At 46.4% G+C, this 18,526-nt stretch overlaps 1 protein-coding gene across 2 annotated transcripts in view; it reads right to left on the bottom strand.

Annotated features, from left to right (window-relative positions):
- The window catches only part of FLACC1 (flagellum associated containing coiled-coil domains 1), a 40,250-nt gene that overhangs the window by 1,068 nt on the left and 20,656 nt on the right, over positions 1-18,526 (bottom strand). Inside the window, exons 8-14 of one of the 2 annotated variants that reach the window (XM_002712533.5) lie at positions 13,925-14,022; positions 12,744-12,796; positions 11,427-11,526; positions 9,895-9,998; positions 6,125-6,187; positions 236-325; positions 59-168 (exon numbers count right to left, since the gene is read on the bottom strand). In XM_002712533.5, coding sequence (XP_002712579.2) covers positions 59-168; positions 236-325; positions 6,125-6,187; positions 9,895-9,998; positions 11,427-11,526; positions 12,744-12,796; positions 13,925-14,022 — 618 coding nt within the window. The remainder of the gene's footprint in view (positions 1-58; positions 169-235; positions 326-6,124; positions 6,188-9,894; positions 9,999-11,426; positions 11,527-12,743; positions 12,797-13,924; positions 14,023-18,526) is intronic. The other variant, XM_051849298.2, reaches the window with a different exon arrangement.

Raw genomic sequence — 18,526 nt, 5'->3', positions numbered from 1 at the left:
AACCTGACCCTCACTCAAACTCCCTCCCACTCCTAAAGGCAAGCCAGGCCCCGCCCACCTCAGATGAAGGTTCTCCTCGGTCAGCATCTGTATGGTGTACTTATACTTCTCATCGGCTTCAGCAAGCTTGGTCTGGAGCGTTTTCTCCAGGTGACCCATGGCCGCTTTCTGAAAGATGCATACATTTTAACCCCGTCTCCCCGCTGCCCCCAGCCCCACCCCGGCTAGCACCCACCTCTTTCTGGAGTTCCATCTGGGTGTTGCAGAGGTTCATGTTCAGTGACTCTAGAACAAGAGTTTGTGCATGCAACTCTTCCTCCACGATCTGTGTGAGAAGACATTGCGTCAGGATGGGCACCATGCCAGTGTCCACCTGTCCATTCTCTCCTCCAGGGCACCCGGAGACTGCAAAGCAGCAACCGTGGGTTCTCCTTGTCCCGCACCACTGAGAGCCACTTGGCCGCACACACTGTCAACTCCACCTCAACACCGTCTCATCTGTCTATGCCCTCCCCTTTGGCCTCACTCTCACTGCTGCGGAGCCCACCCTCACCAGAGCTCCCACGGACCTTTGAAATGCCAGCAACCATTCATTCATTAAACAAGTCTTTATCAAGTAATTACCATGGGGACCCACACCGAAGGCACAGTAGGTTAATCCACCACCTGAGATACCAGCATCCCATATGGGCGCCGATTCGAGTCCTGGCTGCTCCTCTCCCAGTCCAGCTCTCTGCTGTGGCCTGGGAAAGCAGTAGAAAATGGCCCAAGTCCGTGGGCCCTGCCTGCACCCACATGAGAGATGAGGAAGACGCTCCTGGCTCCTGGCTTCAGATCGGCACAGCTCCAGCTGTTGTGGCCATTTGGGGAGTGAACCAATGGAAGGAAGATCTTTCTCTCTGTCTCTCCCTCTCACTGTCCATAGCTCTGCCTCTCAAATAAATAAATAAAATCGTTTAAAAAATTACCATGGATTCCAGCTCCATGCGACTCTAGAAAAGGCAAAACTATAGATCTGCTAACCTCTTTAAGGGTGGAAAAGGGTTAAATAGATGGGGCAGAAGGCATTTTTTAGGGCAACGAGACTCTTTTGTAAGATGTTATAATAGTGGAGATATGACAGGACTTAACAGGCAAAACCCATACAACGTATAATACAAACACAGAGCCCCACTGTAAACTATGGATTTAAGTAGTAATAATGAATCCATGCTGGCTATTGGATCATAACTAATGTATTATCCTGCTGCAAGATGTTAGCAATAGGGGAGTCTGGGAGTGGCGTGGGGTGAGAGTACCCATGGGAACTCTGCATTTTCTTCTCAATTTTCCTGTAAACCTTAAACTGCTCTAGGCATTTATCTTAGCAGCTGAGACACCTGTGTCCCTCATTGGACAGCCTGGTTTGAGTTTCAGCTCCTGACTCCAGCTTCCTGCTAATGCAGACCCAAGGAGGCACAGGTGACCACTCAAGTAATTTGGTTCCTGCCACCCACAGGGGAGACCTGGATTGAGTTCCTGGCTCAGACCTGGACAGAGCATTTGGGGAGTGAACCAGTGGATGGGAGTTCTGTCTGTCTGTCTATCTGTGTTTCTCTGCCTGAAATAAAAAGGTTTAACAATTTCAAAAAAACTGCTCTAAAAACCGTCTATTCATTCAACAAACACATGAACTGCTACTTAATAATGAACAGAAACCTGTGCAAAGGTCCTTCGAAGGCAAATTCCTAGTGTGTGTGGAAACCCGAAGGAACAGCAGTGTGGCTGGAATAGAGAAGCAATGTCCTGGGCCAAGGTGAGGAGGTAGAGCGGAGCTTGGCACATCTGGGAGGCCACAGTCCCAGACAGCATGGGGACCTTTGAATGGAGCAGGGTTTGGATTTGTCTCACCGGTTACATTTATCTCACAGTTGTGTTGGGGAGAGTGGATGTGAGGGCGGGGACAGGAGGAGAGCAAGGGACTAGGAGGGGAGTGTGCCAGTGGTTTGGGCAGGAAGTAGTGGGTGGATGAGGGTCAGGTGCACAGAGTCAGAGACAAGTGGGTGAATCTGGGACATGTTACAGGGGATTGGCAGATATGGGGCAGCGATAGGAAAGAAGGAATCCATGACGACCTCTGGTCCAGGTTTGAATAACTGCAGGAGTTGACAATTTAGGGAGTCAAGTGCCAGGTGGAGCATCAAGAGCATGGAGTTGGCAGTGTTGCGTGGGAGGTGTCTGCAGGCCACCTATGCAGCAGTGCAAATGGGCAGTTGCACACGCAAGCCTGGAGCTCAGAGGCAAGGCCAGGCTGGAGGTCGCAGGCCTAGTTGTCAGCATTTATGTCTCTGTGCCTGAGGAACTGACCTAGTGAGAAAGTGGAGGTGAAGGAGAGAAACCCAGTCCAGAACCAAGCTCCGAAACAGCCCAGGGCTTAAAAATGAGCTGGAAGAGGGGGACCTCGCCGGGGAGACGGCAAAGGAATGACCAGTGAGGCCAAGGAGGCACCAGAAGCCAGTGGAAGCCCAAGGGCGGAAATGCTTCAAGGCAGGAGGGCTCAACTGCCCTGCCCCTGCTAACACCAGGCAAGGTGAGGCAGTCCCGGGCCTTTGCAACTTGGAAGTTACTGGTGATTTGGGCAGTTTCAGAGGATGTGGTGGGAGCAGAGGTCAGGTTGAGGTGTAGATGGAAGGTGACCTTTTTTTTTGAAAGGCAGAGTTACAGAGAGAGGCAGAGGCAGAAAGAGAAAGAAAGGTCTTCCATCCACAGGTTCACTCCCCAGATGACCTCAACGGCCAGAGCTGTGCCGATCCAAACCCAGGAGCTAGGAGCTTCTTCCAGGTCTCCCAGAGGATGCAGGGGCCCAAGGACGTGGGCCATCTTCCACTGCTTTCCCAGGCCATAGCAGAGAGCTGGATCAGAAGTGGAGCAGCCGGGACTCGAACCACATGGGATGCTGGCACTGCAGGCGGCGGCTTTACCTGCGCCGGCCCCAGGAGGCGACCTTTCTAAAACATCCTGCCCTCCACAAGGCACCCTGCCTCACATCGCTGCCACGTCCTTCACCAAATGAATCCTTTTCTCCTCAAAAACTTCCCATGGCTCCACTGTCTGCAGAATCAGTCAGATCCAGACTTCTTGTGACAATGAATGGACCCCAGACGGTCCCCTGAGCCCAAGGTTAAACAAATAAAGGCCTCTTTGTCCTTTGCTAGGGGAAACCAGGATGTTGGGTTCCTGTTCTGTCCTGTTTTCCGAGAAAGCTATGAGGAAGGTGGGATACCGGGCGTGTGACTAGGAAAGGTTCAGCAGAGGCAAGTGAGCCCAGGCTGCACCAGACTGAGAAGAAACAAAGGCCTGGCAGCAAGCACAGCCTTGGCTCGCCTGGGGCAGCGGCTGGCATCACTGCGCATGACCTGGGAGTTGCGTGCATGGATCCATTATAGAGAGTTGTGGGGGCCGGCGCCGCGGCTCACTTGGTAATCCTCCGCCTGCGGCGCCGGCACACCGGGTTCTAGTCCCGGTCGGGGCGCCAGATTCTGTCCCGGTTGCCCCTCTTCCAGGCCAGCTCTCTGCTATGGCCAGGGAGTGCAGTGGAGGATGGCCCAAGTGCTTGGGCCCTGCACCCCATGGGAGACCAGGAGAAGCACCTGGCTCCTGGCTTCGATCAGCACTGTGCACCGGCCTCAGCGGCCATTGGAGGGTGAACCAACGGCAAAGGAAGACCTCTCTCTCTCTCTCTCTCACTATCCACTCTGCCTGCCAAAAAAAAAAAAAAAAAAAAAAAAAAAAGGAAGAAGAAAAAGAAAAGAAAGTTGTGGGACAAGCGGCTTCTAAGCCAGAATAGCTCCTGCACCCATACATGTAGCTCCTGCACCCACATGTGTGGCTCCCATTTTCCCTCCCCTGACTTCTTCCTTGTGGGCCCCGTTGGACTCACCCTGGACTACTGTGAGCGCTGTTCTGAGGCCCCCTCGGAGGAGGAACCCCGAGGCTCCCCTCCCACCCGGCAGGCTGTGCTTCCAGCCCTGTAGCCTCCTGAGTGGCGCCAACCCAAAGGGTGGCCTGTGCTACCAGCTGAGTGTGAGATTCAAGTTCGAACCAGAGCCCCGCGGCCACTGGCCCTCTCCCAGTCCGCCTTGCTGCTCCTGGCATGCCAGGTCCTTTCATTTGTCACCAGCTTTGCTCATGTTCGCCTCAAGGTGGGAGCACCATCTCTGCCCTACCTCTGTGTGAGATTCAGAGACACTCCTCAGCTGTCAAAGCCAGCCCAACTGCCACCCTGTAACACTTCCTGGGCTGCTACTACCCCACCCCAACAGGAAGAATAGCTCTTTGCCATGTCACACACATGTCTGCTTCTCCATATTTATCATGTTTGTAGCACCCCACAATCAGCACCTAGTAGGTGCCATATGCATTTCTAATAGGTGCTGAAAGGGTCAAAAAAATGAGCCAGGTGGGTCTCTGCTTCCAAGTGTCAACCCCGTTAAACTCCTCCCCGTGCGGTGCTCTCAAGCTCTTCCCACACAAGGAGCATCCTGCCAAGATGCGTAAACTGGAGAGGTACCATCACCTACTGCAATTGCATTGTGCAAAGTGCTGTACCAGGCCCTTTTGCATTCTCTCATTTGCATATCAATTCCAAAGTTCACTGACTACTTATTGAGCGCCTGTGATCTGCCAGGCACTGTTCCAGGAACTGCGCATATCCAGGAAAGCTTTCTGGGAAGAAAGAATATTAACAGCAAAGAGCCCAGGCAGGAGCAGCCTGGCCTTCAAGGAGGTCAGCGACTCTGAGGCAGGGCGAGGATGGGAAGAAATGGGAGATGAGCTCAGGGAGAAGGAACCATCAGCAAAGAGCAAAGAAAGGTATCCTTCAGTAATGGGGAAAAATGAGCTCTACAGAACACCTTAACAGCAAGGTTGAGACAATCAAACTTTTAGGTGCAGCCCAGAACAAAGCTCAAGAATATGTAAAGGATACCGATAAAGAATAAAGGCATCCAATAAAAGATCACCAGGTATGCGAACAAGAAAATGCAGTCATAAACAAGGAGGAACACCAGTTAATCAGAACAGACCCAGAAATGACACAAGTGGTAGAACCAGTAGACAAGTCATCAAAAGTTATTATGGTACACTAGGTCTACCTGGCTCCAAAGCCAATTCCTTTACCCTGTAGAACATCGTGGGCTGCGTGCACCCTGGGGATGCAGAAGCCCTGCCTGGTCCCAGAGGACCACTCCTTTATAACGCCTTCCTGATGACTGAACTTCTCCCACGCGTGCCCACTGTGTGGGAGAAACGTAAGATACTCTGCGGTCTGAACAACTCCTCTTCGGCTGTCTCCCACAACGCCTTCATTTAACCCAGCAGAATACCGTCCCTTTGTGGAAGTGGCCCTGTGTGAGGAACACTCAGAGTTTTAAAGGGACTCGGTGACAACGTTCTAGAGGGCAGTTTGCTACTTTTCAGAGCTCAAGGGGAAGAGCTCAGGGGGCGTGTCGTGGCCAGTGGGTGAAGCTGCCACTCCCAGCACCTGCATCCTGCATCCCATTCACAGGGCTGTGCTGCTCCACTTCTGATCCAGCTTCCTGCTATTGCAGCCTGGGAGGCAGTAGATGATGGCCCAAGTACCTGGATTCCTGCCACCATGGGGGAGACCTGGATGGAGTTCCTGGCCTAGTCAAGCCCTGCTGTTGTAGGATTTGAGGAGTGAATCAATGGATGGGAGTGCCCCCCCCCCACTCTATCAAATAAATAAAAAAAAAATTTTAAGGAAGCTGAAATGGGAAGAAGCAGGAGAGACAGACTTAAAAAAAAGGGGGGGGTAAGATTTGACATTTTGTAATTCAAGGTCTTTTTATGGTTGTTTGAGCCTTGCAAGAAATACAGGTCTTCAACATTGAACAACGCACAGTACACTGCTGAAATGTCGGCTCCAATCTGACTCTGAAAAGACACCACAGGTTTTGTTTTATGGACAGTCCTGAAATCCCTATTTTATTTATTGAATCCACGAAACTCTTCCACTTTGCTGACTTTGTGAAAATGATAGTCGATTCTGTTTTACCAAGAGCCTATCATTTCACTGATGGGTTTCTAAGAAGCCAGTTCCACAGGAAGGAATGAAAAGGCTCACCTCTTTGGTCTTCCTCAGTTCCTCTAACTGCACGGTGTCACTTTCATGCTGTTTCAAGAGCTCCTGTAAACAATTTCATTTGGACAAGGTCACTTCTGGAAAGATGTAAGAAAGCCGGGACAGGACCTGGGGTTCTAGTACTCACAAAACCTAGACACTGGTATAAGAAAACACACATTACAAGTGAACGGCACGCCATGTTGAAGTTAATGAAAGTATCACTTATGTGCAATCATCACATTGACAAACACTGAAAAAAAATATGCTTTCTTCAAAAAGTTTTCTTAAGTCAATGCACAGATTCAATGCTGTTAGGAATTCAGCGCTCTAGATTGCTTTTTTTAAAATTCTGTGCAATTCCAGCCAGAATACCAGCAGGCCGTCTCGACAAGCTACTTCTAAAACTTCTATGAAAATGCAAAGGATGGAGAAAATCTGAAATAGTCCTGAAAAACAATAGCAAAGTTAGACTATCTTTATTGCTTGACTTCAAGCTATGGTACCTAAGTATAGACAGACAGTGGAAGGGAACGGAATGGGATCTGACTCCCTGCCTCCTATCCCACTCCCCACTAAACCACCAGTGACAACAAAGACACCAAGGCAACTCAGTGGGGCAGGGAAACTCTCTTCCAAAATATGGTTCTGGAATAACTGGATCCCATGTGGAAAAAAATGATCCATGACCTCCACCTCACTTCATATACAGAAATTATTCAAAATGGACCATAAAATCATAAAAAATACAAAGTATGTAAAAATAAAATATCCGCATGACCTTGGAATAGGTAAATATTGTATAGAGAAGACATGAAAAACTGTGACTATGAAGGACAAAATTCAAAATTTGTGTTGTGGCACAGCAGGTTAAACAAACGCCTGCAAGCCAGCATCCCATATGAGTTTCAGTCTGAGTTCTGGCTACTCCACTTCCAGTCCAGCTCCCTGCTAATGTGCCTGGCAAAGCAGCAGAAGATTGCCCAAGCCCTTGGGCCCCTGCACACAAGTGGGTGACTTGTATGGAGTTCCTGGCTCCTGGCTTTGGCTTGTTCCAGCCCTCTTTGTAACTCTGCCTTTTGAATAAATAAATAAATAAATAAATTTTTTAACCAAAAAAAAAAAAAAAACAAAAAAAACAAGCTTCAGCACATAAAAAGACATCATTAATAAAAATGCAAACTACAGGCTGGAGGACAATATTTGCAACACAGATATCCACAATGAATGAAATGCTCACCCATACCAATACTGAAAACACTGAGACACCCACACCCCTATCAGAGTGCCTGGGTTTGAGTCCCAGCTTTGTCCCTGGTTCTAATTTCCTGTTAATGCACACCCTGGAAGGCAGCAGGGGATGATGGCTCAAAGACTTGAGTCCCTGGTTCCCAAGTTAAAGACCTAGATTGAGTTCCTGTGGCTTTGACCTGGCTCAACCTTGACTGTTGTGAGCATTTGGGGAGTGAACCAGAAGATGGGAGATATATCTCTCTGACTATTTGTCTTTCCAAAAATAAAATATTACCCCAACTACTCCAAGTGGCAAAAGCTGGAACAGACATTTCACAAGTGAAGATACATTTTGGTCCATCAAGCATATGCAAAGTTGCCCAGCATCATTAGTCATCAGGGAAAGTAAAACCATGATGCTAGACCATTTCATACGCACTGGAGTGTGCAAACTTACTGTGAAGCAACCAGAATGCTCATATATTTAAGATGCAAGAGTAGAGTGGTGGAATGACTTTGGAAAATAATTTGGCAATTTCCTAAAAGGTTGAAACGATACCTACCCTAGGGCAAAGTGTATACCCAAGAGAGTAAGAGCATCAGTCTGCAATACCTGTACAATGGTGTTTATAGCAGCTTTTTTTTTTTTTTTGGTAAGATTAAAAAAAAAATCGAAACAACCCAGATACCCAACAATGGAAAAACAGTAAATACATTGTGGAATATTCTTCCAAAGGAATGTTACTGAGCAATCAAAAAGAAGAAATTACTGATATGATTAACAGCTGGGTAAATTGCATAGCCATTTCACTGAGGGAAAAGAAGCTATACACACAAGAGCATATGCTATATGTTATGTGTATGTGAAGTTTAAAAACCGCAAACTTAACCTATGATGGAAGAACTCAAAAGAAGAGTTGTCTTGGAGCATACCTGGTGGGGTGGGGCGTCGAGGGGAAGAAACACCACAGGAATATTTTCAGGGTTGATGAGATGCTTTAGATCTGGGGTTGAATGTGGGTTACATAAGTGTGCACATTTGTCAAAACTCAACAAACTGCACACGTGTGATCTGTAATTTTTTCCTAAGAAGCTAAGTATAAATTATAACTCAGTATGGGGGGTCAGAATCACTGGGGAGACAACAGGAGAGGGGCGGGGAGGAGTGCATGGAGATCCAGCTCCTCCCCAGGACAGGAGTCGCTTCCTTTTGCTCAGGCATCTGAGTCTTCCAGACCCCAGAAGTTCTGCACACTGCAGGCCAGGCTGCATCTCCTCAGTTGTGTTTTGCTCAGTAAATAGACTGAACACCACACATGGGCTTTTATTCATGGAATTAGTGACCCTTTAAAAACTATTTACTTATTTCAGAGCTCTGGGGTGGAGAGGTGTGGGGGGCACAGAGAGAGAGAGAGAGAGAGAGAGAGAGAGAGAGAGAAACACTCTAGATGGAGGTTGTAAATGGGAGTTCACTTCCTCAATGCCTACAATGACCAGGACTGAGATGGAACTGAAACCAGGACTGGGGGACTCAAGCCAGGTCTCCCATATGGGTGTCAGGAGCCCCGTGACTGGAGCCATCACCACTGGCACCCAGGGACTGCATTGGCAAGAACCTGAAGTCAAGGGCTGGAGCTTGGAATCCAACCCAGGCACTCTGCTAGACTGGCACAGGGGCAACTTTAACTGCCAGGCTACACGCCCTCCCCCTCCCCCTTTTAAATTAGCATGAAGGTTAGAAATAGACACTTACAAATGGAATATTGAAGACAGCTGAAATATTGTAGAGACATGCTCCCTTTTGCATAAAAAGATTAAAGAATATAAAAAAAAAAGCCTGTTGCCTAAAAAGGCAGTGGTTAAGACGTGATCCTGGCATGGTCTTGGGTCCTGCTAAGGAGGTGCTCTGGTTGCCTGATGCTGGCTACATCATCGTGGAGTTCTGCCTCTGTAGCACTCTCATCCACTCCAGTCAATCTCATGCACTAAAATATCAGAGATCTGGTTGAATGAACTGCATGGGCCCTGCTTGCTAATGTATATTTGCTTAGTTAACATCCTGTTTGGTAGCACTGGGTCTGAGACCAGCTTTCTTTTTAACTCGATTTCAGCAGTCGGTTGTGGGAAGGGCCTAGCAAGGAGCTAACCCTCACTTCCTCCAGCGCTTCGGTAGCTACTCTGATTGCTAAGAGTGCACAGCCAAATGTGCTTCGGTTAGCCTGCAATAATGCCCGCTCTCGTTAGCTGCAGTCAAGGAGGAGGACATTCAGAAACAGGATTTTGGCAAAATAGAGAACTTCAGGTTCTGCATGCTTAGTGTTCTGTTATTTCCTGTTAATTGTAATTTTCATTTCAATAGCCCTGTGGTCAGGCTGTGTAGCTAAAGTCCAGCAAGACTGCCAGTCTGCTTGCAGAGACCCAGGAACGCAGGGAGGGAAGGAGTTATGTCCATAAAGACAAGATCAGCTCATTACAGAGGCACACGGGAATTCGTGGTGCCACCACGGTGTCAAACACTGGCGCACGTGGGGCTGGCTCACCTCCTTCTCTCGCGTGAAATTCTCAAAGAGAGCAACATAGGTTTCGCTTATCTTCTTCTTCTCTTCTTCTGACTCTAATTCAAACTTCTTCGTCATCTTGTGTTCTGTGGAGGAGAGAGGAGAGCACTTATATGTCTAAGCACAGGGGAACGCAGGTGCAGAGGAAATCAGAATATCTGAAGGCAAAGGCTCTTCCAGACTGGGTCAAAGTCAAGGGCCTCTCTGCCTGGTGTTTGGCCTCTGACACTCACCTGCTGATGCTTGAGCGGGGTGAGGGTGGGGGGGTGGGGGGGTGGAGGGGTGAGCCAGGCGATTGTTCCCAGTCACGTTAGCCACGCTGCGATTTACCTCCAACGTCCCTGGTTCTCTTGTGTGTGGTTTCTTTTGGCTCTGTTGCTTGTTATTTTGTCTACCCCTCTGCTGTAGTAAGCTTTCTGCTCTCCTGGCTGTCCTTATCTTAAAGGCCCTTGCTCACACGGCTTGGCCAGCAGTAGCATTCCTGATGTACTTAGCTGTGGGGTAGAGGGACGCTCACACGGGCAGAGAAACCTGTGTGCAGAGCCCTGCCACCACGCAGGAGGAGGAAACCCAAGTCCTGCAGTGTCACCGTTCCGAGGGCCGACAGGGAAAGTCTGGGCTGGCAGAGAAAGTCCTGGCTGGGCTGCATGATGGGCAGCTCAAGTCTAGTCTCTAGAAACTGGTAGTTCCACCTTGGACTTGGGCCACACGGAACACGTGAGTCATGTGTAGCTAGAAGCCTGGGAGATAACCGAGGTTGTGTTGCACCAGGGTCCTAGGGAAAACCTCAGCCGGAAGCAGCTCCTCATCCCATCCCCAGCCTCAACTCCAGGGTCTCCATGCCACCTCTGGCCATCCAGAGTCTCCCGCAGAATGGGAATTCACTTTCCCAGGGGGAGCCACGTTAAATGAGTAATTTGCTAAAAACCAACTACGAGATGAATGGGGTGGGTGTATGATGTGGAACAGGTTTGTAAGGCCCCCATCCTGTCTCAGCTAGTCCTCCAGGCCCGGAGCAGCCTCCACAGATTCTTCTTCTTGTCTGCTATCCCTGAAGGAGCTGGGGGTGGGGGCAGGGTGCAAGGGGCACCTGTAGAGCCCTTTGTATGATCCCGCAGTGTGTGAGGTCTGGAAACACTAAACATGGCTCCCTCTGGGAGGTATAGAGCCTTTTAGTATATTGGAGTGAGTGACACCTCCCCCCAACCCAATAAATGAACATTTCAAATTTAGTTCAAGAACATCTGGAATTTTGGGGGTCACCTGTGTCCAGTCCAACACTTGTTCCAGCCCCTGATGGACAAGCTTGGAATCCAGTGAGTTTTTTAGAATGTACAGATGCCTGAACTTCAAAAAGACCCCGTCCTGGTCACTTGGCTTTCTGGGACACTCCAGGATCCTTCTGTGTGGGAGTCCAGCACTGCCCTTGGCACCTCGAAGGCTGCCTTCCTCAAGTCAAGACCGAGCCTGATGGATGCAGTTGTCATGGAAAAGCCAGAAGCTTCTGTACTCACTTTGCTGCAGCAGGATCTTCTCCCGCTCTATCTTCTCGTCCTTCTCCCATTCTGCCTTCCGCTTTGACCACTTGTCTTCCATTTCATCATAAATGCTGTCCTGTGGAGGCACAAGGGCGCCCGGGAGAAGACTCCCTGAGAAGGAGACCTGGAGGAGGTGCAGGTCCACCCCAGGGAGCCCCCTCTTGGCCACGCCCCGTGCTCCGTGCAGCTTCCCTCCCTTGAGGGGCTCCCCTCTGGTTCACTGATGGGAAATAATTCTCAGCCTAGCCCAGTAGAGCTACTGTTAGACCCTAAAGGTCAAGGGCAAACTATGTTCCAGTGTTTTCTCCAGTGGAACTGGCCTTCCTTGGAAGACAGGTAGCAATCTCCACGCTGAAGAGTCACGTGTCAGCTCCTGCTGACTCACGACCCTCTAGAGTAGCACATGAGGAAAGCAGGGGAATAACTGATAGACAGATTTACACTAAGAAAACGGTAGAGTTTTCTAGAAACTGTGCACCCCCCGCTCTTTTTTTTTTTTTTCTTTTTGCTCAGCAATTCTAACTTCCTTTTATGGTTGAGGTTAAATAAGCCTAATTCAATGCCAGCCCTGTTAGTCGGCTAAGACTTCATGAGCAAGGGGCCCCGGAAGGGGAAGGCCCTGGACGCCGCTGGTGGAGCCCAAGGACCCTGACCACCTTCCCGCTCAGGTTAGCAGGACTCACTTGGGCATCAGCACTTATTTGGATTGCTTGTGGTCTTTTAGGTCGGGGTTCTCCCAGCATTTTCACAACTGGTGGGTGGCTCGGTGGCCACAGAGGCCAAATTCCCTGGAGAGGCCTGGATGGAGGCAGGCACAGAGTGGGCTGCTTACCCGATGCCGCTGAGGCTTGGCTCCACAATATTTTTCCTGACTGTGTCAAGGAATAGCTTGAAAAATAAATTTTGTGTGCATGCTCTAACTGGAAACGATGCGTTTCAGAATCTCAGAGGTGGTCCTGATGTTGAACCCTTCACAGGGTGGCCTTGTTAGCCTGGGACTGAGGAGTTTCCTTTGGGTAGTGCCGGTTCTTTGTTTTTGTTGTTGTTATTGTTAGTTTTTGTGTTTCTATTATTTTTGTCACCACAAACATATTTTTTAATAGGTCTCTTCAGGGTTTGGGGGACTGATAATCATGCGTGGAAGTTACCAAGTTCATGGTTCTCCCCGGGTTCATTAGTGCCAGTGAGTTTATTATTTTCTAGGCAAGAGCTCATGATTCACCCCAAGGCTATCAGCCAGGATGAGCCTTGCTTCTCTCATGCTCCTACCCACCAAAGAGATCTGAGTCTCACCTGGTACATATGAAACATATTCTTCAGATACTTATACTCCTTTCTCATCTCCTCTGGACAAAGAAAAAGCAACCACAGAGTCATTATTATCCCTTTGACATCCATATTTTCAAATCCAAAGGGGGCTCTCCTGTACCCCTTCCCCACCCCAAACTCTTCCCCTAGGCAGTGACAACTGTGGGTGGCTCAGAAATCACCCTGGAAGCTTAGCAGAAACACAATTGCTTGGTCACCCTAAACCTACTGAATTGGGGTCCCAGGGGGGAGAGGCACAGCATTTATTGATTAATATGCTTCTCAGGGGGAATTTTGATGAATACCAGGTCTTTTCAACTACAGTGCTAGCAAAGTTTTGACAAAATCCCCAGGGGTAAACCTAAATCCACAGGGAAAAGAGAAACAAAATCTTGTATCATCATTTGCTTCTGTCTTTTTACATAACATTTCTCTGATTACACGTATTATGAAGACGATACAGGTTCTCTTGGGAAAATCAGCAAATATAAGATACCATCGTTAAGAAATTTAAGGCAAAATAAAGGAAAACGTTTCTAGAATTTCTCCTTCTCTGTAAGATTAGTCGATTAGCCTGAATTCTGAAGGACACACACTTCGCCCTTTCCAAGAGCAGCGGCAAACACTGAGGCATGTGGCCAACAGACCCTGAGCATGGGCAGGCCATGCAATCATAGCCTGTCAGTGAGGATTTAATGAAACACTATCATCTTACAAGTGAGCAAATCTGTTGAATCGTAACAAGATTATCCTTGTAGAACTTTGGGTATGCTTTTAAAAGTGCTTTCACATTCCAATCACATGGATTAGGGCAGATATCTTCATCCTCAATTCCCAGGGAGGGAAACCCAAAAACAGACTTGCTCTGATCTTCTGGGAAATGGGAAGACATTGGTAGACATGATGTTCCCTATTTTCAGTTTCATTCCTACTCACTTTCTCTCCCTCCCTCCCTCTCTCTCTCCCTCTCTCTCTCTCCCTCTCTCTCTCTCTCTCTCTCTCTCTATCTCTCTCCCTCTCTTCCCCCACCCCACCCCCGAGCTTTAGAATGACATCTTGGAAGGTTGACCACAGCAGAGCCACAGCCATGAGTGCTCCAGGCCCTTGATCCACCAGGTTGCCTCTCACCCCTGCACCCAGGGCCATCCTCCCAGGGCCTAACGTACCTATCTTCTCCTGGGCAGCCGCCTTCTCTGCCTTCAAGGACGCTTTGTAGTTGTTCTCCAGTTCACTGACCTCCTTTTTGTGAGCCTCTCTGAGCTCCCTGTGGGATCCAGGAGAAAGTCATAACCATCCAGTGGAAAGAAGTCCAGAGATGAGTTGGGACTCCTCTGTGGCCACATACAGGAAGTGGGGCTCTCACTTCCAGAAGCTTCCCCTAGCATCTACCCAGAGAAGGCTGAGAGGACCCATTTTCTACAACCACCGTTTTGGGTGGGGTGGGCAGAGACAATAGTCGGCCCTGCCTTTGCTAACAGCCCATTTGGGCACCTGTGGGCCACATTAGCACCTAGGATAAGTTCAAACTCAAGATCTTCCCAGTTCCCATCCAGGAGGCAGTTGTTGGCAGTGTTTAACATGAGTGTTAAAATGAAAACCAGGCCATGAAAAGACACAGAGAAAGCGTAAATGTTATCAGGTAAAGAAAACCAATCTGAAAAGATTCCATGTTGTATGAGTGTGACTCCAACTACATGCCATTCTGGAAAAGGCAAACTGCAGAGACTGAAAAGGCCAGTGGTTGTCGGGGGGTGGGAGGGAGGGGGGAAGGGGAGGGACAAGGAGGAGATCACGGTGGGTGTTCGGAGAGGACTACTCTGTCTGACACTCTCATGGGAGACACATGGCTTTATGCGTTTGTCCAAACCATGAAATACACAACACCAAGAGTGAACCCAAATGCGGACACTAGACACTGAATGTGTCAGGGTAGGTGCACGAGTTGTACCACTCTAGGAGTTGATGACAACGGAGGAGGTTCTGAGTGTGTAAGGGCAGTGGAGTATATGGGAACTCTCTAGACTGTCTCCTCAACTTTCTGTAACCCTAAAGTTGCCCTAATCAACAAGTATGTAAATAAAAGATGAAATAAATGAACGTAAGGCTAGGGTTCAACTAGGAGTGCTATCTCTCTCCTAGGATTTAAAACTTTAGTATTTCTCAATTGACCTGTAATATTTGTACTTGCTTATGGGCTACGGTGTTATAATCTGAGATATATATTCAGTGTGGAATGACTAAATCAGGGTAATCAGGATTTCTGTCTTCTCAAATGTTCTCATTATGTATTAGCAACATTCAAGCCATTTGCCTCTAATTTTTTTTTAATATAAAGTTGCTTGCTGTAGTAGACTATGGCTCTCTTACTGCACTAGCAGAACATTAGAACTAGTTACCATCCTCTACTATATTTTGGTATCCATTATCTACCCCATTTCCACCCCTCACCCACTCCCTACCCTCTGTAACCTCTAGTGACCTCTTTTCTAATCTCTGCTTCCCTGTGATCAGCTTTTTCAGCTTGCATAAATGAGTGGGAACATGTTGTATTTGTCTTTCTGTTCCCTGACTTATATCACTGAACTTAATGTATTCTTGTTCCATCAGCATTGCTGCAAATGATAGGATTTCATCTTTTGTTATATCTGGATAATATTTCTTCTCACTTTTTATCTATTCATCTAACAGTGGATATCTTGTTTGAATCCACATCTTGGTTATTGTGAATAATGCTGCAATAAACAGGGGCACGTAGGCATCTCTCTGATATGATGATCTCATTGCCTTTGGATATGTACACGGCAGTGGGGCTGCTCTAGCACATGCCGGTTCTACTTCCAGTTGCTTTGGAAAGCCTCTATGCTTTTTTCCATAATGGCTGTCCTAATTTGCATGGTCACCAACAGTGTGTATAAGTTCCCCTTTCTCAGCATTCTCACCGGCATTTGTTATTCCAGGCCTTTGTGACATTAGCCAGTCTAACTTGGGTGAAGTGATATTTCATTTTGGTTTTGATTTGCTTCTCCCTACTAGTTGGTGATGTTGAACACCTTTTCAAGGATTTGAGAGCCGTTTATCTTCTCTTGAGATATGTCTATTCAGATCACTTACACATTTTAAAATCAGATTATTATTATGTGTTTTGCTATTGAGTTGAGTTCCTTATATATTCTGGCTATTAACCCTCTGTCAGATGAACAGTGTACTGATATTTTCTCCCATTATGTAGGTTGTCTCTTCTCTGTTGACTGCTGTTCAGAAAGTTCTTAGTTTGATAGAATTCAATTTTGTCTACTTTCACTCTTGCTTCCTGTGCTTTTAGAGTCTTATTTAAACAAAAAAAATCTTTGCCTATACCAAAGTTTCGAAGTGTCCCCTCATGTTTTCTTCCAGTATTTTCATGGGTTTGAAACTAATGTTTTGGTCTTAGATCCATTTTGTATTGCTTTTAGTAAATGGTGAGAGGAAGAGGAGGTCTACTTTTATTCCTCTGTGCACGTGTATCCAGTGTACCCAACGCACGCTCTTGGCACCTTTGTGGAAAATCAGTTGGCTGCAAATACATGGGTTAACTTCTGGGTTTTCTATTCTGTTTCATTGGTCTACGTGTCTTTTTGTGTATCAGTACTATGTTGTTTTTATTATCATAGATTTGTAGGATGTTTTGAAGTTAGGTGTTGTGATGGCTCAAGTTTTGTATTTGTGTGTGTGGGGGATTGTTAGGTTTTCTATATATAGAATCATGTCGTATGCAAACAGGAATAATTTGACTCTCTCCATTTTGGATGCCCTTTATTTATTTCTCTTGCCTAATTTCTCTGCTAAGACTCCCAGTACTCTGTTGAATAGGAATAGTGAAAATGAATATCCTTGTTTTGTTCCAGATCTTAGACAAAATGCTTTAGCTTTGCCCCATCTAGCATAATGTTTCTGTAAGCTCACCATATACAGCCTGCATTGCGTTGAAGCATTTTCTTTCTACAGCTAGTTGTTGAGGATTTTTATCATGAAGGGATATTGAATTTTATCAAAAGCTTTTAATGTATTTACTAATATAACCATGTGGAATTTGTTCTTCATTCTGTTGATGTAATGTGTTATATTCATTGATTTGCATATACTGAACCATCCCAGAGATAGATTCTGCTTGATCATGGTATATAATCTTCTGGTGTGCTGGTGGATTTGGTTTGTGAGCATTTTGTTGGGGATTTTTACTTCTGTGTTCATCAAGGGTATCAGTTTGTAGTTTTCTTTTTGTTGTTGTTGTGTTCTTGTCTGATTTTGGTATCTGAGTAATTCTGGGCCTCACAGGATGGCTAGAGTTCTTTCTTTTTCAATTTTTTGGAATGGTTTAAGAAAAGATGGTATTAGTTCATTAAATGTTTGATAGAATTCAGCAGTGAAGTCACCAGGTCCTGGGCTTTTCTTTGTTGGGAGGCTTTTTATTACTGATTCAATCTCACAGCTTGCATTTCTCTGTTCAGTTTGCCTATGTCTTCATGGTTCAATTTTTGTAGATGACATATATCCATAAATTCATCTATTCCTCTAAGTTTCCCAATTTGTTGGCAAAAAAGTTGTATATTATAGTACCTAATAAACCCTGATGATATTTTTGTGGTATCAGCTGTAATAGTTCCTTTTCCCTTTTATTTATTTGAGTCTCTCTCTCTCTCTCTCTCTCTCTTTTTCTCTCTCTCTTTGTGTTGTTAGCCTGGATAATGGTTAGTTCACTTTGTTCATTTCTCAAAAAAAGCAATAGTTCATTTAGTTGATCTTTTATACTTAAAAAAAAAAAAAAAAACTCTTTTTCAGGGGCCAGTGTTCTAGCATAGCAGGTTAAGCCACTGCCTGTGACATTGGCATCTCATATGGGCCCTGGTTCAAGTCCTGGCTGCTCCACTTCTGATCCAGCTCTCTGCTAATGCACCTGGGAAAGCAGCAGAGGATGGCTCAAGTATATGGGCCCCTGCATCCATGTAGGAGACCTGGATGGAGTTCCAGGTTCCTGGCTTCAGCTTGGTCTGGCCCCCACCATTGTTGCCATTTGGGGAGTGAACAAGTGGATGGAAGATCTCTTTGTCTCTCCCTCTTCCTCTGTAACTTGACCTTTCAAATGATAAATAAATAAATAAATATTTTTAAACTCCCCAAATCCCTCTTTTCCATTTATTCTGTCTTTATCTTTATTACATATTTTGTTCTATTAATTTGGGGCTTTGCTTTTCTAGTTCTTAAAGTGTATTGTTAGGCTGTTTATTTGATTTTTATAAAATGAAGCCATTTCCTGTATAAGTTTTCTTAGTGTTCCTTTTGCTTTGTCTTATAAGCTTGTTTTTCATTTTAATTGCTTAAAGAAATTTCCTAATTTTAAGAATTTTCTTCATTGACTCATTGGTAATGCAGGCGCATACTTCATTTCTTTGTACGTAGTTTCCAAAGTCTCTGACTGGTTTTATTCCATTGTGGCCAGGGACAAATGTGATACAATTCAGTTTTTTGAATTTTTGAAGCTCGTCTTGTGGTCTAACATATGGTTTATTCTGGAGAATATTCTACACACTGGTGAGAAGAATGTAAACTCTGCAGCTGTTGTGTAAACTGTTCTATAAATGTCTTTAGGCGCATTTGGTCTTTAGTACAGTTTAACCCTTATGTTCTTTGTTGATTTTGGGTGTGTGTGGGGAGATATTCTTGATGAGGTGGAGCAAAGTCATCAACTGTTGTTGTATTGGAGTCTATCTTCTTCTTTGGATCAAACAATG

The sequence above is a fragment of the Oryctolagus cuniculus genome, chromosome 3, assembly GCF_964237555.1.
Source record: "Oryctolagus cuniculus chromosome 3, mOryCun1.1, whole genome shotgun sequence".
In the NCBI taxonomy this organism is placed as follows: domain Eukaryota; kingdom Metazoa; phylum Chordata; class Mammalia; order Lagomorpha; family Leporidae; genus Oryctolagus; species Oryctolagus cuniculus.
This window is presented reverse-complemented; position numbering and strand designations above follow the sequence as displayed.